Source organism: Belonocnema kinseyi, chromosome 2 (genome assembly GCF_010883055.1).
Source record: "Belonocnema kinseyi isolate 2016_QV_RU_SX_M_011 chromosome 2, B_treatae_v1, whole genome shotgun sequence".
NCBI lineage: Eukaryota > Metazoa > Arthropoda > Insecta > Hymenoptera > Cynipidae > Belonocnema > Belonocnema kinseyi.
This window is the reverse complement of record NC_046658.1, coordinates 119,790,800-119,818,252: the sequence shown is the minus strand read 5'-3', so window position 1 is coordinate 119,818,252 and position 27,453 is coordinate 119,790,800. Positions and strand designations below refer to the sequence as shown.

The following is a 27,453-nucleotide window of genomic DNA, read 5'->3' as shown; positions in this document are numbered from 1 at the left end:
ATATAAATTTTCTACTAAAAAATATGATTTTTCAACAAGTCACATGAATTTTCAATCAAATAGGTCAATTTTAAATTTAAAAAAAGAGAAATTTTAAACAAACAAAAAACGAATTTTCAACAAAATAGTTAAAGTTTCAACTGGATAGTCGAATTTTCAGAGAAAAAAAAAACAAATTATAAAAAGAAAAAGTTAAATTTAAAAAATGTAAACCACAGATGAATTTTCAATTAAAATGATCAAAATTTGACCAAAATAATTAATTTATAACAAAAAAGGCTAACTTTTCACCACGTAGTTAAATTTTTATCCAAAAAAATTGCAAATATTAAAAAATTTCCTGATAATTCAAAACCAATTTCAAAATAATTGATGAAAAAAATTGTTCCCTAAAAAGAATCGATTTTTCTGTTTATTAATTTAAAATTTTTTTAATTTAAACTCGAAAATTCAAATTTAGATTATTAATTTACAATTATTTCACTGAAATATTTGCTTGTAAAGTTGAAATTGTCAATATTCAGCCTTTCAATTATCCTTATTTTAATATTCTTATTTTAGGTTTGTAATTGGGATCAACAAATTTCTCAAATTGTGTTAAGTAACAAATGATAAATTTTATAGCATTTAATATTGCATAACAAATTTAATAACTTCATAGTGAATAAAAAACGTTGCAAAAAATTATCGATTTAATTCTAAAAGAATTATGATATTGGATGATTTTTAATTTGGTCTTAAATTATTATTAGGATGTCAAAAATTTGTAACTCTGGGATATTTCACAAATATTTGTTGATAAAAAGCAAAATCCTTGCGGGAGCCGCTTTTATAAAAATAAATTTTTAATAGAAAAAAAATCTATACCCAGTTTTTGTCGAGAACGAAGTCAGATAGGGTCAAAAATTTATAAGAGCAAAATTGTTCCTTCAAAAAATTACTACAAAAACACCCTTCTCACTGTCTATTTCAAAGAAAAAATTAGAGCAGATAATTATTACTACTCGAGTTCTCTGAATCCATATTTTTATTTTAAAAATGTTATAAGCATATGATTCAAAGTTTTCAGTGCTAAAAACGTGTGGGTGTTAGAACAATTTTGCTATCTTAACTTTTTTAATGTTCCGCTTCTTTTTCGTGGAAAACGGGATATTTCGATTTTTTTAAATTAAAAATAGTTGTAAGACGCCCAAATACAAAATAAAGAGAAATATTCTTTGTGTTTGCACCTTTGGGTTGAAGGTATTTTCCCATTTTTCTCATTTTTCCACTTTAGTGCGAACTGAATTGACAGAAACCAATCAGAAAATCCAACTGATGAACATTCATCTTTTTGGTTTAAAAATTCATCCCTTTCTGTAGAAATTAAATCTTTGTTAGCTAAAAATTTCAGTTGGAAATCAACATCTTTGTGGAAAATTTACATCTTTGGATTTGGAAATTTAACTGCTTTGTATAAAATTCGTATTTTCGCTTCGAAAAATAAACAATTTAGTAAAAAACTAATCTGCTTTCGAGGATTCAAGTATTTTGTTAAAAATTCGTCTTTGCTGGCTAAGTCCAACTTTTTATAAAATTTTAAATTAAACTATTTATTTGTTGAAATATTAACGAATACATTTTACGTTGAAACTTCATCTTTCTAGGTCAAAAATTAAATTTCTTGGTTGTGAGTGAATTATTTGCTTAAAAATTTATTTTTGTTGGTTGAAGATGAATTCAAAATTCGCTTTTTTCCCCAAATAATTTTTTAAACTGAATATTGAGCAACTTTGTTTAAAATTCAACTGATCGGTTGTAAATTAACTTTGCTTTTGGATCATAAATATTCTTAGGTTAATAATTAAACTTTTTTATAGAAAATTAATTTTTTTCAAAAAAACCTGGACTAACATGAAAATCTATTGTTCAGACTGTTTAGTGGAAACATTTATGTAGTTTGTTGAGAATTCAACTTTCAATTTTAAAAATCTATGTATTTTATCGAAAATTAATTTTCCTCCGTAATTAGTTGAAAATGTGTCTTTATTAGAAGAAAATTCATATTCTTGATAAAAAAAATTCAATTAGTTAAGAATGGTATATATTTTAGAGAAAATTCGTCTTTTCTGATAGAACATTAATTTTTTTGGTAAAAAATTCAACTATTTGGTTAAAAATGTATGTATTTTCTTGAGGACTCATCTTTTTAGTTGGAAAAATATGTATTTAGTTCAACAGTAAACTGTTTCTTTTTAAAGCTAATCTTTTCGTCTTGTAAATTCCATATCTTGTACAACATTCATCTTTTCGATTTAAAATTTATCTCTTTTTGTGGAAAGTTCATCTTTTTTATTCAAAAATTCAATTTTTTAGTTGAAAACTCGTCCTTTTTGGTTCAATTCAACTGTTTTTGACTTAAAATAAATGAAAACTTCATCTTTTTTTAAATATCAACTATTACATTTTCTGTTGAGAATTCATCTTTTTTTGTTGAAAATTTATTAGTATATTTATTGTCGTTTTTCTTCGAAATGGTAAAATAAGGTAAGCTAATACAGAATTGTCGCACTTTAAAAAAATAATTGTAAGGTAAAAACGAGTATTACTCACAGTTATATCACAATGAAGGAATCTTTGTGTTGAAACGTCACTCAAATGCTGCAAATAAAATCAAATATGAGATTAGGACAGCAGATGAATAGGATTTTAGCACTAATTAAGGACAAGTATCGTGCACTCACGAGAGGGAGATCTGGTGTCCGATAGGTTAACAGCATCAGATGTAATGTGTGCCGTCGCACCGCTGTTCGACGAACTGTCCTGATTATAATTTAAGAAATCCCAAATGAGAATCGTGTCGTCATGCGACGAAGACACGATCTGGAACTCGTCAAACTGAAGCCGGAAAACTCGTCCAGTGTGCTCCTAGCGCAAGAAGCAATAAATGCACACTATAATTACCGTTTAAAGAGACATTTTTCACGAGGATTGAAAAATTGAAACATAAATATTATGTCTTTGGGGGGGGGGGGGGGGGGGGGCATTTCTTAAGCAAGTTTTCTGTTTCTGATTTTTTTTTAAATATACTAATTAAAATCTGTTTTGTAAACCTTTAATGAAATCACCATGAATCCCTGCAAATCTTTTAAATCCCGTGAATTCATTTAAAAATGTTATAAATCCCTTCAAATTTGTTTAAACAAGTAAACACCTAAAAAGGATTGAGTTCAATGGAAATCTCTTGAAACCCTTCGAAAAGTATGAAAATCCTTGAAATTGGCTGAAATCTTCAAAATTAAAAATGTCTAAAATTATACTGAATTCCATAAGAATCTTTTCAAATCTCTTAAAATTTCTGAAAAGCTATTAAATTCTTTAAACCCATTGAAACCCATTTATTTCTCTTAAAATCCATTAAAATCCCTTAAAATTCTTTGATTTTGAAAATCTTTAAAATCGTTTGAAATCTACAAAATGTTTGAAATTCCGTGCAATATTTTAAAATCTTATGAGATCGTTTGAGACCTTGGAAATCTCTTTAAAATACAATGCAATTTTTAAGATCCATGGGGATCTCTCCAAATCTCTTGAAAACTTGTACAATATACTAAAATCCAGTAAAATGTTTTAAAAACGAGGAAATTCTTCTAAATACTTTTTAAATCCATTGAAATACCTTCACATTCCTTAAAATCCGGCGAAAATCTTTGAAATAAAATGTTTTCAAATCTTCTTAAATCCCTACAAACCTTCAAAACTTCACAAAATCCTTTAAAATTCTTTAAAATCCTGGAACTTATTTTAAATCCGTTAAAACCCTTCAAAAACGAGAAAATTCTTGAAATCTTAAAAATCCTTTAAAACCATTGGAACACCTTCATATTATAATCCTGTAACTTACTTAAAATCTCTTAAAACCTTTAAAAACCGTAAAAGTCCTTTAAATCGTTTAAAATCTAAAAAATCCTTGAAATTCCGTGAAATATTTCGAAATCTTATAAGATACCTTAAAATCTTTTAATTTTCTTTAAAATTAATTGCAAATTTTAAAATCCATGGGAATCTTTCGGAATCTATCGAAATCTTTTACAATATACTAAAATCCAAGCAAATCTTTTAAAAGCCATTGAAATACTTGAAAATCCTTTAAAACCATTGAAACTCATTTATATCTTTAAAAATCCGTTAAAATTCCATAAAATCCTTTGAAATTTTTGCAAATCTTTTCCAATCTCTTTAAATCCCTTCCAACTTTCGAAATATTCATTAAAATCCCCTGATATCCTACAGAATTCGTGAAAATAATTCGGTATCACATGAAATCTTTTTAAATTCTTTGAAACCTAGTGCATTATTTGAAATCTCTTAGAGTCCCTTAAAATCACTTAAAATCCTTTCAAAATCGTGAAAATCCTTAGAATAGTTTGCAATATTCAAAATCCCATAAAAATTCGTTAAAATCTCTAAGAATAGATTAAAATTCTTTAAATTCATGTAATTTCGAAATCTTTTAATACCTTGAAATCTTTTACATTTCTTTAAAATTAATTGCAATTTTTAAAATCCATGGGAATCTATCAGAATCTCTTAAAATCCCTTACAATATATTAAAATATATTGAAAGCTATAAAAATGACTCGAAATCTCTTTAAATCTTCTATCTTTTGAAATCTTATAAAATTTCTGTAACTTCCTTTAAATCTTAGAAATACCATTCAAATATCCTGTTATCCTTCAAAATTTGTGAAAATACTTCAGCATCTTATGAAATCCTTTAAAATCCCGTGACTTCATTTGAAATATTTCTAAATCTCTGAAAATACCTTAAGACCCGCATAAATCACTCTTAATTACTTAGTTAGTTATAAGTCTATTAAGATTGTGTGAACTCCATCGGAAAAATGGAGATTTTCCCTGAAAATTTACTATGTAATTCCTTCACTTTTGAAATCTTTTAAAATCATTTGAAATATTTGAAACCTCTCGTATTCGTTTGGCTTGTTTTAAATGCCCTAAAACTATTGTAATTCCATAAAATCTCTTGAAATTACTTGAGATTTCATAAAATCCCCAAAAAATGTATTCAACTTTGTCAATTTTTATGAAATCCTTTGGAATCTCGTTTACAATGAAAGTAATTAATATATTTATGATATATTGAATTAAAACTTACGTAAGAAGGGCACGGGGGTTAAAAAAAATCTTACAAATCCTTATAATAGAGGTTCTAAAATTTCAAAAATCATCATTGTGTAATTAATGAACGTTCTCATACGTGAAAAAAAGAAGAAATGATATCCTACCACTAGCGTTCGTAGACACAGGGTGCTTGCTACGGCTCTCGGATCAAGTGCAGCTACCAAATCCCACACTTTGATTTTACTGTAATAAGAAAAATAGTATTAATTTTCATAAAAATTCAAGAAACAATTCAACCTGTCCAAGGAATGAATTTACAATTGTTTTGAAAGGTTCCAACTCAAATGATATTCGAAACTTTCTATCTGATAACCAGATTATAGTTTATCAGATGGTTGATTTTTGCCATTTCTTTTGGTGTGTTGGAACAAACTTTAAATGCGGGTGACAAGAGAGGTATGTTAAGATTTTTGGGTTTCTTCCTAAAATGCTTCAGAAACAATTTCCAAGAAAAATTAAAATAGTTCTCAGGGCCGTTTTTTATTTTTTCCTTTTTTAATGTCAACTTTTTAAGAAATTTAAAAACAAGGATTTATTTTCAAAATAAGTTATGCTTAAAGTAGAACAATGATATTATTCTTTTTAATATAAATCTTGTGTAATTAGTGTATTTTTGCATTATTTTTATTGTACCTAACTTTATACCAACGTAAAAAAAACTTGTAATAAAAATTATATAGCAATTAAGTTTAAAGTAATCTATTATATTTCTGTACAGCTTTTAATAAATTATTGTAAAAATTGTCATTACACTCTTTTTAACCTTGTATTGATTCCACGTCTTTTAAATCTGCATGTTCCGATTGGCACTTTTTTAATTCAAAGTAAATGTTAATTGGTATTATTTTTTGAATTCTAAAAGTTTGAGCTATTTTTTGGTTGTAAAAACGTAGTTTTTTACGTTGGCATAAAGTCAGGTACATTAAAAATTATGTAAAAATACACGTAGTGCACAATATTTAGATTAAAAAAAATTATAAATATCATTTATTTGAAATAGGTAGAATAGACTCTGTTACTGTCCGCGAAGCGGCAGCAAAATAGCACTTTATTCTACTGCTACGAGCGGCACGCAAAGCGACACCAAACAGGAAAAAGTAAGTGCGAAGTGAAAGAAAAGAATGAGAAGAATTCATTTTAAAATTACTTTAAACTTTAAACATAACTTATTTCGAAAATAAGTCCCTTTTTTCAAATTTCTTTTAAAAAATTGACACTGAAGAAGGCAAAAATAAAAAACGACTCTAAGAATGATTTGAAATTGCCTTGAAAATTGTTTCTGAAGCATTCTAGAACGAAACCCAAAAATAATACAAGACCTCTCCTGTCAACTCCATTTAAAGTTCGTTCATCAGACACATCGTGATTGATGAATAATGTTTTGTTGACTATTGCTGATTACTAACCCATCGTAAGCTCCACTGACAATGTGTTTGCTGTCGAACCTGATACATCTGACAAGTTCTTCATGACCTTCTAGGACGCGCAAGCACGCACCACATTCAATATCCCAGAGTCTGATTGTATTATCGCTGCTACCACTAACCACTAATCGATCTCTGTATTGTAAACACGCTATACCACGCTTATGACCGATTAGCGTTCGCACGAATTCACAAGTGGACGTATTCCACACTTTGATTGTTCTGTCACCACTAGCCGACACTATGTACTTTTCATCAAAATCAACAACATTCACAGCTGCCCGATGGCCCACCAGAACGCGTCGCAATGCAATTTCCGTCTGCGATGTCATATCCCAAACTGCTATTGAACGATCCTAAAACATCAACATCAAATAATATTAAGATCCTTAATCCTTATACGAAGAACAAAATGATATGAAATAAAATAATAAGGTAAATCGACCATTGCTGGAACATCGTAAAAAGAATATCTAATACTGGGACAATAATAAATATCGTTAAGCATCTTTTATGTTCTCGCATAAATTATAAAAGTAAAACCTTTCTAGTATTTTTAAAATTCTCTTGAATTTATTACCACTATTTATTTTTGTTTTGACAAGTTATACATTTAGAAAAAAATAATAATAAATACTCCTGAAAATCTGTGAATGAACTTTTGCAAAATTCACCATTTTTTGTATTTGAAAACTTTTTGCATAACTTTAATTAAAAACAAAACTTTAATGGAATTTTCTACACTAATAGAAAAAGTAGCCTTTTTTGCACATTTTTAAAACGTTTTGACGAATGTGCCTAAACCAGTGCCTAAACAGTGTCTCAGTTTCGGATACTTCAACGTGAGTTACACAATTGCGTTTCCAATTACTGAGACGTGTGTTCACTTAAATTTCGCAGTATTGTGTTAGTTACATATCAAAAATATTGTTTATAAGCTCCACGCTTGCCGCTCAATTAATTACTTATTCTAAAAAAGTTGTTCAAAGTACTTTATTGCAAACTCCAATTCCAACCTCAAAAGTTGCCAACTGCTTAGTTAAGTAATTTAATATTAATAAATTTAATTCTTCAATAAAAATTAGTCAGAATGCATTAAATATTAATATTATAGATTATTGTTAAATATTATCAGGCCTTACAGTCCCTATGGGATAAAATTTAGGGACCAAAGGGTAAGAAATTCAGGATGAATTCATAAAACCTCAAAATAATTAAAGTTAAATTCCAAAGAATTCAAATGAATTCGAATTTTTTTTTTTAACCAACAAAATTCCATTAATTTCCGTAAAATTAAAATGAATTTAGATTAATTTCAGAGCAACGAGAAGAATTCGATGGTATTCATAAAAATTCAAGGCAAATTAAAAAATTCAAATAAATTGAAAACAATTTAAAAATATGAAGAAACTTCATTAAATTCAGTAAATTTGAAACGAGGTTAGAAAAATTCAAAGGAATTTAAAAGAATTTTATGAAATGTCCATGAATTTAAGATGAGGGTTAAAGAATTGACGATCAATGAAATAAAAACTTTTAAAATTCAAAAAAATCCATTGATTTGAATAGAATTGAGTCAATTTAGAAAAATTCAAGTAAATTGAAAAAAATCAAGATTATTCCAAAGAATTTAAATAATTGAAAGTGAATTTAAAAACATCAAATCTCTTTAAATCTTTTAACCTCTTCTAATTTCTAACACGAGAAGTGACCAACGAGTACAAAACAACGCAAGTTATAAATTCAAAAGAATTGGAACAATTTTAAAAATCGAAAAAATTCTATTGATAACAATTAGATGAAATTTATTTAAAAAATGAAGATGAATTTAAAAAGCTATCCAGTAAATTAAAAACAATTTAAAAATATGAAAAATGAATCGAATAGCGTAAAATTTAGAAGAATTTAAAAGAATTCAGGATAAATTAATAAGAACTCAGGAAGAATACAAATGAATTGCAAAAATATTGGAAAATCCCTTTGAATCTCTGAAATCCTACGAAATAAGACTCGTGAATAAATACTTTAAAATCCACTAAAACATTATAAAATCTCGTGAAAATTTTATGATAATATTTCCTGAAATCTTGGAAAATGTATTAAAATACCTTGAGACCTTTGAAATCCCCTCAAATCATTGAAATCCTTGGAAATAATATAAAATAATATTAAATCTTTTAAAATGTCTCAAAACTTTTTGTAAAATCGTTCCATATCTTCCGAAATTAAAATTTCCTAAAATATTTCAATTCCTTTAAAATTCCATTAAGCTAATGAAATCAATAAGATGCCAAGAAATTTGAAACAGTGATAAAAAAAAATGGAACGAATGTAAAAGAAATGAGAATAAATTAATAAGAATTCAGGTTGAATTTCAAATCTCTTCCAATTTTTAGAACAATGCCAAATACCTCACTTCTCGTGAATACATTCTTTGAAATTCATTAAAATATTATAAAATCCCGCGAAATTCTATGATGAAATTTCCTGACATCCTGGAAAATGTATTAAAATACATTGAGAGATTTAATGCCTTAAAAATGCACTGAAATATTTTAAAAGAATTAAAGACAATTCACAAATAGGTTAGCCCATGAGTTAATTTATTGAAAGAAAAGCTACATTATGGACTGCATATAGGGTGCCATAGGGACCAAATCTTGAAAATAGGTTACTTTAGGGACTTTGACTTTTAGGAACTGGTCTGTGAGGCCTGTATTATAAATATTAATAAGATTAATAATATCAATTTACTTGAAAATTCAACTGCTTGGTTGAAAATTAATTTTTCTGTTGAAGAATTATATTTTCGAGTTAAAAATACATCTGTTTTCAAGAAAACTCGTCTTTTTGGCATGAAAATTCAATCTTTTTGAATAAAAACTCGACTAGTATATATTTTTGATGTAGAATTCACCTTAATTAAAATTTTAATACATAAATTGGAAAAAGTATTCAATTTCAATTATTTTTTGGTTAAAAATTTTTTTTTTAAATTAAAAAGTTTTAACGTTATTTAAAATATGAGAAATGAAAAGTTATTTTTTTTAACAAAGTCTTAATACTTGGATATGAATGTTATTAAAAAAGAAAGAAAAATAAATGTTTTATTCTTTCTATTCTTGTTTTTAATGTATTATATGATTGTAATAAATTGTATCAGTTTATTTTGATAAATCCAATTAGATTTTCCTTGTCCCAGTATTCCCCGAATTTCCCTAGTCGGAGTGATTGTAAAAATGAATTTTCAGTTTGAATTTTTAAGCAAATAGTTGAATTTTCAACCAACCAAGATGAATCTTAAACCAAATGATCGTGTTTTCAAATAAAAACGATTAAACTTCAATCAAAAACAGTTTCATTTTCAACCAAACGGTCCAATTTTTTAGCCAAAATGTCGAATTTTTGTAGGAAATAGTTGAACTTTCAACCAAGAAAGACAAATTTTTAATCAAAAAGATCAATATTCCGACAAAATATAAATTTTACATCCAAATGGATGAATTTGCTATTCAAAAAGAAGAATTTTCAATAAAACAGTTGAATTGCCAAACAAAAATTAATAAATAATACTTCAATTTTCAAACAAATAGTAGAATTTTCAATTTTAAAAAATTAACTTTTAACCATAAAAGATGAATGTTTGACCAAAAAAGATGAATTTTCAAACAAAAAAGGTGAATTATGAACCAAAAATATAATAGAGTTTTTAAATGAGAAGAATTAACTTTCAACAAATGAGATGATGACTTTTTAAGAAAATAGGTGAATTTCACCCAAAACAATTACATTTTTAACCAAATGGTGTAGTTTTTCATCAAAACGAGATGAATTCTGTAAGAAAAATATAACAGTAGACTTCCTTAATAGAGAAAATTAATTTTTAACAAAAAAAGATTACTTTTTAAGAAAAACGTTGAATTTTCTTTTTGGGTTCTATTAATCTAGTTCTTATTTTAAGCGAAAAAATACGAGAGAAAAAGTCAAGTCTGTGACTTAATAAACCGCAGTGAAAATTCTGCGAAAGGAAGAAACGAATGTTATTTCAGAATCTAAATTGTGATTTGTGAAGTGGATAAATGTTATATTTGAAGACAACATATAGAACATGTGAGCTTAGAGCATTCTCCAACTTCAAACCAATTTTTTTTCCGAAAAGCGGGGTTTCAATTTATTTGCGAAACATTTGGAGTAATCCTAAATTATAGCTTTGTTATGCCCATTACTGGTAATTAACTATATAAATTTAGGTTTCATATTGTCTAATTACTATGTTCAATATCTAAAGAGAACGTTTTTGTTCTTAAATATAAAAGGAACAAAATTACAAGTCTGATAAATTCCCGTTTCTGTAATTACCTGCTATTTACTTAAATTAAGGAGAATAACTAATTGATTTCATTTAAATCTAATTCGAAATTCAATTTCCGATAGGTGCAATTTTTATTTTTATCCAAAATTAAGCAAAATATTTCATTGATTTGATTTGAAATTCAATTCCCGGTAGGTGTAAATGTTATTTTCATCCAAAATTGAGGAGAATATTTGATTTCGTTTAAATGTGATTTGAAAATCATTTTTTTATAAGTGCAATTTTTTATTTTTAGGCGAAATTAAGGAGAATATTTGACTGATCTGATTTGAATTTTGATTTAATTTGAAATTTAATTTCCTATAAGTGTAATTATCAATAGTTAATTCTTTATTTACTACATATCTATGATAAAAGTTTGTTTCTCTAAATTACAAAAATATCCCAGTTTGAAAAAAATTTATAACGGGAATTAAGTACGAGTTTTTTTTTTTAATTTGAAAACTTAGAAATATTGGTAGAAATTGAAAAATAAATTAGTTTAAGATTTAATTAATTTTTATTATTTTCCTGAATATGAGATGTCTTCGTATTAGTAATCGTGACAATCCTAATAATCGTGAAACTTGGTTATAATTTTTATATATTGTTAAGAAATATGTAAAAAGTAACGCATAATGATGAAATCCGTTTATTTCATATAGTATTTTACAGTAGCAAAAATCTTGATGGTGTCATAAACGATACGTGAAGCCACTAGATTTTCCTCTCTCTGATTCTCGACTGGACAATAAAAAGAAGATAAAAATCATAGATTTTGCGATAAGACTTTTTTTCTCATAAAAATGGGGTACGATAAAAAAAAAGTTATTAAGGACAGTACATTTTTCATAGATATAGGAAGTCATTTTTCTGTTGTTAAAAAAAAATAAAGTCTTAAAATCAAGCTTTAAATTGCTAAAATATTAAGACAAGATGATTGATCATTTTAGTTGAAGAACTTTTTTTTTAATCAAAATTTAATTATTTTGTTGAAAATGATATTTTTTAGTCGAAAATTAATTGTTTTGTGTGAAAATTTAACTCTTACATCTTCAGTACAAAATTGATCTTAAGATGAAAATTCAAATATTTGCTTTAAAAACCCTGTTTTTTTATTGAAAATTCGAGTTTCGTGCGAGAGTATTTAATCTTCTTGGCACTAATTCATATTTTTGGTTGAAAATTACATTTTTCTTATTTAGAATTTTATTGTAACTGAAAAAATAAGTGTTCCATTTTCTGTCGAAAATTTATCTTTTTTAATAGAAATTTAATCTTCTTGGTCAAAAAGTATACTATTTCGTTGGAAATTTATTTTCAATTTATTGAAAATTAATTTTTTTCAATGAAAATTTATTTATTCCATCTTTAGTAGAAATTTTATCTGTTTTAAGTGAAAATTTACATTTTTAATGTTTTCTATTACTATTTATATTATTTGTCTATTACTTTGACTTCTTTTATGATTAAAATGTAGCGCGCTTTTCAATTTGAAGTGATACATTTTTTCGCAAAATTTAAATAATGTAGTTATTATTAATTAAGATACAAAATACATTTTTTAAATCCTAATTCAAAATGTTCACAAATTCTCATTAAATTTTCAAAGCGCATAAAGGTCGAGCATATTCTCTTGATCTTATTCTTACCAGACCTCACAGTCCCTATGGGGAAATGTTAGAAATGTTTAAAAACCCTTTTAAAAATCCACTAACTTCCGTAAAAATTCAAAGAATTTGATGAAATGTCAAAAAAATTCACTAAATTAAATAGAATTGAGTGAATTTATAAGGATTCAAGTCAATTAAAAAAATGCAAGAGAATTTACAAAGAATTCATGGTGAATTTCAAAACAATTAAAAATCTCTTTAAATCTTTGAAACCATAATAATCAATAATACAAGCAGTGGCTAATGACTACAAAACCATTCAAGTTAAATTCTAAGGAAAGCAAATAAATTTGAACAATTTTAAGAATCAAAACAAAGATTGATTAAAATAAACTTCGAGTGAATGTAGCTAAATTTAAGAGACATGATAAGAACTGGATGAAATTCATTAAAAATCAAGCTGAATTGAAAAATCAATCAAGTGAATTCAAAACAATTAAAAAATATGAAAAAATTAATTGAATTTGGTAGAATTGAGTGAATTTAGAAAAATTCATCAGAATTCAAAAGGATTTAAGATAAATTAATAAAAATTCAGCGCGAATTTCAAACTATTTGCAAAAAAGATCATTTTCGAAAAATTCTTTGGAATCTATTAAAATATTAAAATCCCTTAAATTATTAAAACCCGTGTTAATCCCTTGAAATCTTTTACAATGCAATCAAGTACTTCAAATCCTTTTAAATCCCATTAAATTACTGAAATCAATAAAACAATTCTTTGTAATCTTTTAAAACAGGGTGTCTAACGATTCTTAGGAACAAAATTCAAGGTCTTTTCCAGGTTTTCTAGGTCAAGAAATCAACATTTTTCAAGTCTCCTTTTTTACATCAAATAATGAAATAAACGTTTGTTCTACATGTAAAAAATGAGTCATTTCATTTTTAAATCTTTGTAATGTCTTTCGAATCATTGAAATCTTTATGAAATCTTTTGGAATTTTTGTGAAGTATTACAAACCTTAGTGAAAGCTTGAAATTTCGGTAAAATCTTTGAAATATTTGTGAACTATTTCTTTAATCGTTGTTTGCGAAATCTTTCGTATTTGTTTAAAATTATTGAAGAATTTTGAAATCTTCTCAAATGTGTTAAAAACTTTATGAAATTTTTTGTAATCGTTTAAAATCAAGAGGATATTTTAAATCTTTGTTAAATCTTTTGAAATCTTATAAAACATTTTGATATCGTTTAAAATATTTGAAATGTTTTTAAATCTTTGAAATATTTTTGAAATGTTTCTTTAATCTTTGTTCATGAAATCTTTTCTGTTCATTTTAAATTATTAAAATCTTTTTAAATCTTCTCATTTTGGTTGAAACCTTTTGAAATCATTAAAAATGTTTTAAATGTTTTGAGATTTTTGAAATCTTGTGTGCTGTATCCTTGCTGGAATCTTTGAAATTCTTGAAATGTTTTGAAATCCTTAAGAATCATTTAAAATATTTTAGACATCTTTCGAAAATCTTTTGTAATCGTTTGAAATCTTGACAAACATTTTTAAATCGTTTAAAATCTTTTAAATAGTTCGAAATCCTTGAAATCTGGTGTACTGCACCCTTGTTGAAATTTTTGAAATTCTCGTCTTGTTTTGAAATCTTTATGAATGCTTTATCAAATCTTTGAAACTTTTGTTAAATCTTTTGACATCTTCTAAACAATTTTGAAGTTATTTAAAATCTTTAAAATGTTTTGAAATATTTAAAATCTTTGTGCAATGTTCGAAATCTTTGAAATCTTTTTCTATTTTTTGGAATTATTTAAATTATTACAAATCTTAGTGAAATCTTTTGATATCTCCTACAAAATTTTAAAATTGTTTTATAATCTTTTAAAGGTTTTGAAATCTTTGAAATGTGGTTTAATATACCCTTTCTAAAATCTTTAAACTCTTTTGTAAGTTTTAAAATCTTTATGCAATGTTCCAAATCTTTACGAAATGTTCGAAATCTTTGGGGAATTTTTGTGAAAACTTTTTAGTCTGGTGTACACGCCTTTTTTGAATGTTTGAAATCCTTAAAATCTTTATGAAATATTTGGAAATGTTTATCAAATCTTTCTTGAATCTTTGTTTGGAAAATCTTCAAATCTTTAAAGTTTTAAAATGTTTATGAAATTTCTGTTAAATCTTTATTGAGCTTGCGGGCCTTTTTAAATCGTTAACATCCGTGAAATTAAAATAATATTTTTAAATTAATAATTTTTATAATTTCGAAGTTGAACACTTCAACAAAAAGTGCCTTGAAATATCTTTATTTATTCTGTAATAAAATAAACATAAATTATAGCTTGAATAAAAAAATTTTCAGCAGCTAGATTTTTTATAAACGAGATGTTTTTTTCATAATCGGCTAAAAGATTTAAATTACTCTTCGCATTTCGATAAAATTACTGTTTTAAAAGAAAAAAAAAAAGAATAATTAAAATTCAAGGTTTTCGTGAAAAAGGCAAGGAGATTTCCAGGTTTCCAAGGTTTAAACAAAATTCAATGAGACTTTCGGGTTTTAAAGGTTTTCAAGGTCACTAGACACCCTATAAAATACCCTAAATTATTTAATTTCCTTTAATCGATTTCAAGATTGGTTAAAGCTCTTGAAAATGCTGAGGAATTTAAACAAAATACGTAAAAATATTTCAATCCTTTAATTATTCTATGAATTGATGCTTAGGATCAATTAAATTAAAACTTTTAAAAATTAAAAAAAAAATCCATTGAATTAAGTAGAATAGAGTAAATTTAGAGACATTTTTAAAACCCTAAAAATATCTCACTTGCCATAATTAAATCCTTTAAAATCCATCTAAATATTATAAAATCTATAATGATATTTTCTGAAATCATGGAAAATGTATTAAAGTACATTGAGAGTTTTAAAATCCCTTAAAATTATTTAAATTTTCTGGAATATTATAAAATAACGTGAAATCTTTTAAAATATTTTAAATTCCATAAATAAATTCTATATCTTCAAAAATTCTAGAAAATTCTTTATCCAAAAATATTTCCAAGGGTTTAAATACACTTCAAATTGATGAAATTAATTTTTTTTTTTTTAATCCACGGTATCTTTTAAAATTCCCTAAAATACTTCAAATTAGAAGCTTCTAAAAATACAGTATTGACCTGAAATAAATAGTGATTAAACCGCGTTTTATATTCATTTGAAAAAGTTACCAATAGCGACTGTGTAAGTCAGCCCTGATTATTTTTCATAGTTACTCGTTACAAAAATTCTCTGATTTTAGCTTTTTTTTTCAAAGTGAATATAGGGTAAAATAGGAGATATAAGGAGCGATCTGTGAGCACTCAAAACTCTTTAGCACACTAACTATAATGACCTAATTTTGAAATTGGGGGACTTTTAAGGAGATATGTGGATCTGTGTCTGTCTGATCGGTCTGATGACTCTTCAACTTTGATGATTTCAAAAGAGTTTATTGAAAAGGATAAAAATAGAAATAGAAATACTAAATGAAATCGTAATTTTCCCAACCTTTGAACATGTGACCATCATTCCGTTATTGAATCTGAGATGAAGTACCGCTTCACAGTGATGTATGAGCGTATTGACCATTTCTCCAGTGTTGGCGTCCCAAACTCTGACGGTGCTATCCGAAGATCCAGATATGATGGCCTTGTCATCGTATTGAAGGCACAGAACTGACCCTGTGTGTCCGGTGAGCACCTTAATGCATTGTAAGGTATTTCTGTCCCAAATTTTAATAGTATTGTCCCTAAGACCAGAGACTATCTTCTGGTCGTCGTATTGCAAACAATATACTCCCTTGGAATTCTCACTACGGCAATTTATTCTCTGAAGATTGTGTCGACCCATTCTCCAGTTGTTGTCTATACTATCTATGTCCTTGACGATTTTTGGAAAAAGAGTTCTGTAAAAGGCGTGGTTTGGATGACTCTCACCTGGCCTCGGCTTGAACAAATACTGTATCCTGAAATGCGAAAAAGAGATTACATTAATAACTTGAATGCGATTGCAAATATCAGAGATCCAGACTGCAGAGCCCATTATTCACTCGAACAGGGGAAATGGGACAATTTTTCACGAAAATAGAGGTAATACTTTCTTGGAAATTAAATTAATGTCGATGTCATATTAAATTCAATACTAAGTGCTTTATATTCCTAATATTTCAAGTCAACATTTATTGCACTTTTCACCAAATAATTGAATTTTCAAACAAAGAAGATAAACATTCATCCCGTAAAGACGAATTTACAAAAACAAAAAAGTGCATTTTCAAGCTAAAAATAGAATTTTGAAGACCAAAGTTTACTTTTAAACCCAAGAAGATGAATTTTCAATCAAAGAAGATGAAGTTTCAACCCAAAAAGACGAATTTCGAAAACAGGCTTAAATTTTTTAGCTGAAAATAGAATTTTCTAGAGAAAAGTTTACTTTTAATCCCAAAAAGATTAATTTAAGACAAAAAAAGACATTAAAAAAAACATGAATTTCAATGAAACAGTTGAATTTCCGAACAAAGAAGAGGAACTTTCAAACCAAAAAGGCGAATTTACAAGAAAAGAGTTAATTTTTAAGGCTAAAAAGTAGAATTTGTATAAAAAATTTTACTTTCAAATCCAACCCAAAAGGACGTATTTACAATAAAGGAGTTGCGATTTCAAGCTAAAAATATAATGTTTTAGACCAAAGTTCACTTAAAACCAATTTTTAAATCATTTTAAAAAAATGATTTTCGATAAAATAGTAGAATTTTCAATCAAATAAGATGAATTTTCGACCCAAAAAGAATAATTTTCAGCAGAGAATTGAGTTTTTAAGCTAAAAAGAAGAATTTTTTTAAACAAAAGTTTACTTTCAAGCTCAAAAGGATGAATATACCATAAAAAAGTTAGTTAAATTTTTTTTAAATAAACAGTTAAATTTTCAAATAAAGAAGATGACCTTTCAACCTAAAAAGGCAAATTTACAACATAAGAGTTGAGTTTTCAAGCTAAAAATAGCATTTTTTAGACCAAAGTTTACTTCGAACCCATTTTAAAATCACTCTAACGCAAAAAAATGAATTTAAATAAAACAGTTAAATTTTCAAACAAAAAAGATCGCTTTTCGACCCACAAAGAATAATTTTCAAAAAAAGTGTTGAATTTTTAAGCTAAAAAGAAGAATACACCATAAAAAATGTTAAATAAAAAATATATATTTTAAAATAAACAGTTCAATTTTCAAACAAAAAAGATGAACTTTCGACCCAAAAAGACAAATTTTCAACAACGGAGTTGAGTTTTCAAGCCAAAAAGTCGATTTTTTTAGACAAAAATTTACTTTTAAACCCAAAAAGATGAATTTAATACAAAAAAGTTCATTAAAAAAAAAAATAAATTCAATCAAACAGTTGAATTTTCAAACAAAGAAGATGAAGTTTCAACACAAAAGGACGAATTTACCACAACAGTTAAGTTTGCAAGCCAAAAAGTAGAATTTTTTGAAAAAATTTGACTTTCAAATCCAAAAAGATGAATTTACTACAAAAAAGTTCATTTAAAAAAAAATTAATTTCAATCAAACATTTGAATTTTCAAATAAAGAAGATGACCTTTCAACCCAAAAAGACGAACTTACAATAAAGAAGTTTAGTTTTCAAGCTAAAAATAGAATGTTTTAGACCAAAGTTTACTTATAACCCATTTTAAAATCATTTACAAAACAAAAAAATGAATTTAAATAAAACAGTTAAATGTTCAAACAAAGACGAGTTTTCAACAGAGTTGAGTTTTCAAGCTAAAAAAAAAAGAATTTTTTAGACAGAATTTTAGTTTCACACCCAAAAAGATGAATATACAATAAAAAAGTAAATTAAAAAAAATTAATTTTAAAATAAACAGTGAAATTTAAAACGAAGAAGATGAACTTTCAACCCATAAAAACGAATTTTCAACTCCACAATGTAATATTTCAACAAAAAGGGTAATTTTTAACACAATAGTTGGAATTTCTAGAAAATTTTGAAATTTTCAATCTAGAAAAAGACGAATTTTCTATTAAACAGTTGAATTTATCATATCAATATTGATAAATTTATTAATATCAATTTTCCACGAAAAATTCATTTTTAACCAAACGGTTGAATTTTCTACGAAACTGTTGACTTCTCCACCAACAAGGAAAATTTGCTACCAAAAGAGATGAATTTTCAATTTAAAAAAATAGATTTTTCATACATTAGTTGAACTTTTTAACCAAATAAATAAATTTCAACCAAAACAGACAAAATCTGAACCCAAAACGTAAAAGAAGACTTTTAGTTAAGAACAATTAAATTTCAACCAACAAAAGTTGACTTTTTTACCAAAGATGAATTTTCAAACCAAAAGGATGAATGATCAACAAAACAGTTGAACTTTAGACCAAGAAAGATGCATTTTTAACAAAATAGTTGAATTTTCAACCAACAGAGATGAATTTTCAATAAAGAAAAATTAATTTTTCACAAAGTAGTTCAACTTTTCAACAAAATAACATGAAACTTCGTCCTTTCAGCTTTAAAATTTAAAAACCTGGTTGTAATTTTTTTCCAAGTTTTTTGGATGAATACAACTTTTTATTTAAAATTATAATCTTTTATGATGAAATATCAACAATTACCTTTTTGATTGAGAATTCATTTTTTTTTTGAAATTCAACTACTTGGTTAAGAGTGGAACTACTTTGTTGAAAATTCATCTCTTTGGCTACCAATAACGTCTTTTTTGGTGGGAAATTTATCTTATTGTATAGAAATTCATCTTTTTGGTTGAAATTTCGAGTATTTGGTTAAAAATGTATCTATTTTGTTTAAGATACAATATTCTTACTTGAAATATTAGGAAACTGAAGAGTTTCAATTTGAATAATCATAGTAGTACCTGCATTAATTTTATTAAAAAGAATCAACTTCTCTATTTTCCTGAAAAAACTTCTCATTTATCCTGTTTTTAGAACATTTTCAAGTACAAAATTGATCCATCTTTCAGGTTTTTTTCAATTTAATTGTTCGCGATTTCTAGAAAATCGGCAAATAAATCGGTCAGAAAATATTTTCAAATTGGTATCATCAAAAAAAAAAAAATCTCCTTCAATGTTTCTTGTTTTCTTATGCCTTAAATTTACGTCTATAACTCTTAAAAAATCAAATGAAACCTTGCAAAACTTCTGCAATACGAATTTTTATCGTATATACAATATAAAGTTGTATTTATTTGAAAAGATATTTTTTCTCTCTCTCTTTTGAAATCCAGCACAATAAAACAGGAGACATATGGAATTTTAAGATGTCAATTAGAGTAACTTACCATCCTCTCCTTTCTGCCAGTCCTCTCCAAACGGAGTCTGTCCGAACTTTGCGTTCGATTAATTTTTTCCAGAGCATACCTTCGCTTATCACTCGGTACCATTCTTTGCAAACGAGTTCTGCGGAACATAGTGAGTCGGCGTCTAGGTACGATAAGATGCTTTCTGCTACATGGTCCAGTCCTTTCTCTGGAAATAAATATTACAATAAATATAATAGTAATCTAAATTTCCTAAGTTTGAGAAAAGAACTTCAAAACTTAACCTCTCTTCGAACATTGTAATTCATTTTGAAAATATGTTTATTATCAATTTTAGGTTTATTAATTAATGATACCATTATAATGAACTGAAAATTGAAAACAATTAAAAAATATATAAAAATCCATCGAATTAGGCAGAATTAATTAATTAAATCAATAAGAATTCAGGGTAAATTCCAAATGAATTAAAATAAATTGCGAAAAAAAAATCAAACTCTCTTCACATTTTTGAAATCCTACGAAATCTCTCACTTCTGGAGAATACATTCTTTGAAATCCATTGAAACATTATGTAATCCAATATAATTACACGAAATCTGATATTGAATGAAAACCTGAAAAATTGATCAAAATATCTGGAGAGCTTTTAAAATCATTAAAATATTTTAAAATCCCTAGAAATTCCCTTCAAAATACCATTAAATTACTAAATGCAATTGAAAAATCCTTGGAATTTTTTAAAATACTTTCAACCTTTAAAATATTTTGAAATTCCCTGCAACTTTCAAAACTCTGGAACATTCCTTGGCATTTTATACCCTAAAATCTTTAAAATTCCTTTAAATTATTGCTATCAATTGAAAATTCCTTGGAATCTCTTGAATATCCTAAAATCTTCTGAAATAACTTAAAATATTTTAAAACCCGTAAAATCCCTAAATTCTTATGAATAAATTCTTCGAAATCTATTCAACTATTATAAAATTTCGTGAAATTATATAAAATCAGATATTTCCTGAAATTACAATACATAACCTGAACACTTTTTAAATGATTGAAATCCTAAAAAACCTTATCAAATTCTTTGAAGCCGTTTAAAATATCCTAAAACCTTATAGATCCTGTAAAATCGATCAATATCTTCTGGAATTCTAATACATTCTTTAAAACCTTATGTAACTTTTTTAAATTCCCTAAAATAATTTAAACTCTTAGAAATTCTTATTTGAAGTTCTTGAAAATTCCTTGGATGATTTAAAAATACCTTAAAAATTCTTTGAGGTCTTCAAATTAGTTCAATCTATTGAAAATTCTTCGGAATCTTTTAAAAATCCGAAAATATTTTAAACCCTTTGAAACCCCCAAAATTATTGAAATCAATTGAACGTTTCTTTTAGCAAATTCCTTGAAACTTTTTAAATGTCCCAAAATATTTTAAAGATTTAGAAATCCATTGCAATTTTTTTAAGATCCTGAAATTCCTTGAAATTTTTGAAAGCTATAAACAGTTCTCAAATGTTTATTTATATTGCAAACAAATAAATTACAAACATAAATATAAAATACATTGTTTTCAATTTTAGTTGGAACAATATTTATAGATAAAATAGAATTGGGAAAAAATATTTCGTTCATTTGAACGTTAAGAACTTCAGGTCCATTAAATCTTCAAAATTCTTGAAAATTCCATAAAATTATTGGTATCAATTAAAAATTCCTTGGGATCTTTTAAAATATCCAAAGATATCCTGAAATCTTTTAAATCTTTAGAAATACTAGAAACATTTGTTAATCCTTAAAATGCAACAGAGGATTGCCTCCAATTCTACTGAAGAAAATCTTTGAAATCCATTAAAATATTATAGAATCTCTTGAAATTACATAAAATCGGATATTTCCTGAAATACTGGAAAATTTATTAAAGTACATTGAAAGCTTTAAAATCATTGAAATCCTCATCCCTCTAAAATCGACCCCTATCTTCTGAAATTCTAGTAAATTCTTTAAAAACTCATGAAAATTCTTTGGGTGATTCTAAAATACACGAAAAACTCTTTCCAATATCTTCAAATTAGTTAAATCTATTTAAAATTCTCCAGAATCTTTTAAAATGCCACAACATATTTCAAGTACTTTAAAATCTTACCAAAGTTGTTAAAAATTCCTTGGAATTTTTAAAAATATTGTAAAATCTTCAAAATCCTTTGAAATTCCTTTAAATTTTGAAAATATTTTTATTTTAAAAGTGACTATAGTGAATTTATTCATAATTAGGATAAAAAATTATGGCGTTTGAATTTTATTAATAGGTCATACGTACTCGGCAAGAGAGATATAAAATCCCTTTGCAGCATTGGTTTTAGGTAGGCATTGATGTGTCCATGCTGGTAGTGGCACATTCTCGCTAAAAGTTGTTCCACAAAGTGCACTTGTTCTGGTTCGCTCCATCTTTCAAACAACTTCATACAAGCTTCTCTCTCTTGGCCAAACTGAAAGGAAGCACCTATTGGCAGTTCTTTCTTCCGCGTCGTGTCGTTTAATATTGTCATCGTATTCTGAAAAAATATATATAAACCATACATTAATAAAAGTTAACAACATTAAATTTAACAAAATACCTCTTAAAGATTTTTTTTCAGAAATCACATTTCAATCATTATTTAGAGCTTAATTTTATTGAAAATTAAACTGAATTGAATTAAATTATATTAAAATATACTGAATTATATGAATATTTTAAGTGGAAATTATTCGACATAGAAAGTTTTTCATTCGAAAATAAATAAATCCCACAAACGCTTACAATTTTGTAAAAATTGAAAAAAATTCAAGGATTTAAATGTCAATTCAAATAATTTTGTATGTTTTAATCTGATATCGTTTAATTATGAAGGCTAATTAATATAAATTGTTCTTATTTATAAGGTTTAATATGAAATTATTATATTTCAAAATTTTTCAAATTTAAATTGAATTGAACGAAAATGTTAAAAATAAAAATTATTTCACTGATTTCAGTAAAATTGGAGTTATTTTGGAAGAATTCAAGGGAATTTAAAAGAATTGCATAAAATGCGTAAAAATTGAATGTGAGTTTAAACGACTTTGGGATAAATTAAAAAAATGTAATCCATTTAATTGAGTAGAATTGTGTGAATTTAGAAGAAGTCAAGTGAATTCAAAAAAACTACAAAAGAATCAAAAATAATTACAATGTATTCAATTTTTTAAAATAAATCAGAATAAATTAATAAGAATTCAGGGTAAATTCTAAGGAATTCAAATAAATTAAAAACATGTATTCCAAAATTTTGTATTTATTATAAAAAAGTTATTAAAATTAAAGTAAATTCAAAATAATTCATGAGATTTTGATCAAATTCATTAAAATTCCAGGTGGACTCCCAATACTTCAAAAGGATTTCAAAGAATTAAAAAAATCAGCAGAAGTTAATAAGAATTTAGGGCAAATTACAAATCATTTAAAAAAATGAAAGAAATTCGAAAAGTTACAAGATATTTTATTTATTTCAATAAAATTGATGTGATTTTAGAAAAATGTAAGAGAATTCAAGAGAATTTGGTGAAATTCATACAAAATCATGAAAAATTTCATTATTTGAATTCACATAAATGGGAGGGAATAGAATTAGTGAATAAAAATCTGATAAAATCCATAAAAATTCAAGGTGAATTTAAAAATATTCAGGATTAATTAAAGAAAAATTGCAATCCAAAAGAAAATCCACTGAATTCAGTGGATTTCAAGGAAATTCAAAAGAATTGAATAAACTTCAGAAATCCTTGGGTCCGCTTTTTTAATTTATTGAAAAAAGTGATCTTTTTAGTTTAAAAAGTGACTATAGAGACTTAAATGTAAAACGTGATTAAATAATGATTTGACAAACAAGTGTCTTAAAGTGACTTAATCAAATTATCAAATCAAATTATTCAATATTAAGGTCATTACGTTTCATCTTATTTATAAAGTGTGATATAAAATTATTTAATTTCGAACGATATCTAATTATGTTGATTTATATTTGTTTCTTGGTTGGGAACTTAATAAAGACTTTCCATTTGAAACTTAACAGTTTTGAAAGATTTCAATTTAAAACCATAAACATTCGAAAGGTATCAGTTTAAACTTGTTCAATTTCATGCGGAATTGAATAAATACAAACACAAACAATACAATTTAAAATATTCAAAATTTAAATTGCCTATTTTAGAATTATTCAGTTTGAAATAAGTATTTGTTTTATAATCATTTTCAATTAAAAATTATTCCAATTTTTAAACTTTCAATCTTAAATTAGGAATTCAATTTTTAACTTGTGCATTTCAAAATTTTTAATTACTAAGGCTTTCATTTTGAGATTTCACGATTTTGGAATAATTTTAATCCACTTAACATGTTAAGTGACAAGGCTTTTAAAGTAGAATGCTACATTGTTCAACACTCTATTTGAAATTATTAATTTTGAGACTTAAGGCCCTTCGAGCAGTGAATAACGCCTGGGAGGATCACAATATTATCACCAAATATATGGGGGGGGGGGGTTTAGAATTGTGTACAAAATTCTTTTTTTGCGAAAAAAACAAATTTTTGAAAACGATCTTATTTAAGTAAAAGATTTTTTTATCACTTTTCCGACCAATCAACTTCCCGGATATCACTACGACTTCCCTGACCTTGATTAATTAATTCAACTACAAAGGAAAAACATTATTTAGCAATGTTTTGTTTTGAGACTTACATCTTTCGACGAAGCGAGTAGGTAGTTGAAGTCAATTAAAGTCATTTTTTCGTGGATTATCTTTCACCAGACAAGCGAGTTTCGATAACGCGTGCAATTTAAGCACGAAACAAAACAAGACTGGCAAGATTCGCCTATTCTCAACCGGTTACCGGTTAGTATACTTCGAGCGTGTAGAGGGGAACAAATAATATTCCCGGTTTGATTCTTTGATCTGACCGATGAATCAAGGCGAAATATCAGTTCTTGGAACATTATAACCAAAAAGCGAATTTACTTTTAATGAGTGATATATGAAAAGAACAAAAATGTATTTTCTATATTATTAAATAAAAAAATTAGTATGTAAACAACAATGAACTAGTAACGCGTATTAACAAATGTTATCAAACAATTTTATGATATTTACGTATTTTAATCGATTTCAGGGTTCAAGGCAGTTCAGTAGTTAAATTTTGGGTAAAGAAGGGGATTTATTTATTATTAAAAACTGTTTACATCCTATGGTTCTCTTGAATATTATATGAAAGTCCTCTCTAACAGTAGCGCCTTTTCCTTCACCAAGATTTCTAGTCATTTTTGTGTTTAAAAAATTCTTGTTCATAACTAGGTTTGAAAAATCTATTGAACATATCAGCCCTTTCTACTGATAAGAATAAATCAGAGAAAAATGCAATAACATCAAAGACTGAAAAATAAACAGAACTGAAAATTGCTTTAATTTATTATCATTTTTAAAAGTCACCTAGACAAAAATTTTTAAAAAATACTATTTAAAAAACCTCCTTTTTCTGTTTTTATTTCCCTAGTCGTTTAAAATTATTTTTAATGAAAACTCTCAGATGTTCAAAACATTTTCTAAGTTCAGCTAAAATGGTTATGGTAACTTATAGGCATTATATCCCTTATATCTATCCTGTTAAATTATTATTGCACTTGTTCGTTTTTAAGCTTCTTCTACCTTTGTTTGAATGCTTTCCTTTAATCCTTCTTCACTGTATAATTATCAAATTAATGGGTTATTTAAATTAAATTAATGTGCTAGTTGCATGAATTTTAGATAATAAATCTTTTAAGTACTACATAAAATTCTTTAAAAAAATATACTACCGTGCAAAAGTTTACGATCACCTCTTTTTTAGAGACTGATAAATTTCTCTTTATTTGTATTATGTCAGAGCTCAAATTTGTTCTCTCTAAAGGCTTGGATGTTCTTAAAATTCGGTATAAAATGGGCCCAGGGTGAAGTGAAGTCTATTTTTAGGAGATATTCCAAAAATAGTGTAAATTTCAATGATTTCTTAATTTTCCAATAACTTCCGTAATAATCAATATTTTTTAATGTTCTTATGCTGATCATGTATTTTCGAGCAATTTCAAGTAATCTCACGTAATCTTGTGTAATATTATGTAATCTTTTGTAATTTAGTGTACGCGATAATTCTAAGTGCCTATCCCCTCGTTAAAAACTTTGTATATCATATGGGTGCCTGGTGAATATTGAACGAAAGTGCCCTATTTTAACCTTATTTTAGATTTACACTTATTTTAATGCCCTTATTTTACTTAGCAAGCTTTCTAGTCATTTTTATCTTTAAACAATTCTTTTTTATAGTTAGATTTGAAAAATTTGTTGAAAATTTCAGCACTTTCTACTGATTAAAGTAAATCAGAAAAAATTCAATTGATAAACAAATGTCTTGAAAAGTGCTCATGTTTGAATTTTTTAAACATATTTTTATTCGTGGATAGATATTGCTGATTATACCCATCAATTTTTTTTAATGAATTATTTTCAGTACAGAACTTTGATTTCTTCAAATTGATTTATTGATTGTACATTCATTACCATTTAGTAAATTAATTAAATATTTAATTGATATTATTGTTATATATTGAATTGCTGGAAAAAAAATTTAAAAATACATAAAGTACTATTTTAAAAATCTAATTTTTCTGTTTTTGTTTCCTTGTCCGATTAAATCTGTTTCTAATGAATTTTTATCAATATTAAAAGCTCCAAAATGTTCAAAATATTTATTAATTTTATCTGAAACAATTTTGTAAAGTAAAAAACAAAATTAAAAAACGACTACTCATGAAAATAACAAAATTATGAAGATAACAATGTTTTTCAATGCGCAGTTTGCTAACATGCAAAGCCAAGTCATATAACAATCGACTCTAAATTAATTATACTCCATTGAAGGATCCTAATATGCTACTTTCTTGTATATTATTTTCGAGTTTCAAAATTTTCTTTTTTACAACCACAACTAACACAATCTTCTCCGATATGCCGTTTCAGGTATTTTATTAGATGTTTAAAAAGCATTAAAAATGAATTCCTTTTTCTCTTTTGCCACTTAGATGCGGTTTGAAGTAATAGAACTCAATAATAAAAACCAACTATTTCTCGTTAAAATTTCAACAATTTGGTTAAAAACTTATCCTATTTGGTTATATATTAAGGTTCAAATCTTTTTTGGTTGTAACTTCAACTATCACACTTTTCGCTGATCATTAATTTCTTTGGTTAAAAACACATACTTTTGTTTACAAATTTAATCTAATAAAGGAAACGGATTGCAATCCCTGTAATTGTTTTAAAGCATTTCATCTCTCTAGAAAACCTTCCAATCCCTATTTCGTATCCTTCCGCGTATATTAATTAATAAAATAATTTTCTGAAGCGCATTCTTTCTGAGACTGCGGTCCACGCTATTTTTAATTTTAACTAAGGAAGACGTAGTCTGTCGGATATAATTC

The 27,453-nt window shown here is 26.1% G+C and overlaps 1 protein-coding gene across 3 annotated transcripts in view; it reads right to left on the bottom strand.

Annotated features, from left to right (window-relative positions):
* Positions 1–27,453, bottom strand: part of LOC117183160 (beta-TrCP) — an 81,066-nt gene that overhangs the window by 8,206 nt on the left and 45,407 nt on the right. Inside the window, exons 1-8 of one of the 3 annotated variants that reach the window (XM_033376385.1) lie at positions 24,685–24,809; positions 22,245–22,479; positions 19,943–20,129; positions 16,122–16,578; positions 6,588–6,961; positions 5,286–5,364; positions 2,724–2,907; positions 2,593–2,640 (exon numbers count right to left, since the gene is read on the bottom strand). In XM_033376385.1, the coding sequence (XP_033232276.1) occupies positions 2,630–2,640; positions 2,724–2,907; positions 5,286–5,364; positions 6,588–6,961; positions 16,122–16,578; positions 19,943–20,129; positions 22,245–22,479; positions 24,685–24,729 (1,572 nt within the window). In that variant the 5' untranslated portion in view covers positions 24,730–24,809 and the 3' untranslated portion in view covers positions 2,593–2,629. Of the gene's footprint in view, positions 1–2,592; positions 2,641–2,723; positions 2,908–5,285; positions 5,365–6,587; positions 6,962–16,121; positions 16,579–19,942; positions 20,130–22,244; positions 22,480–24,684; positions 24,810–27,453 lie in introns of those variants that run through there. The other 2 variants (XM_033376384.1, XM_033376382.1) reach the window with 2 other exon arrangements.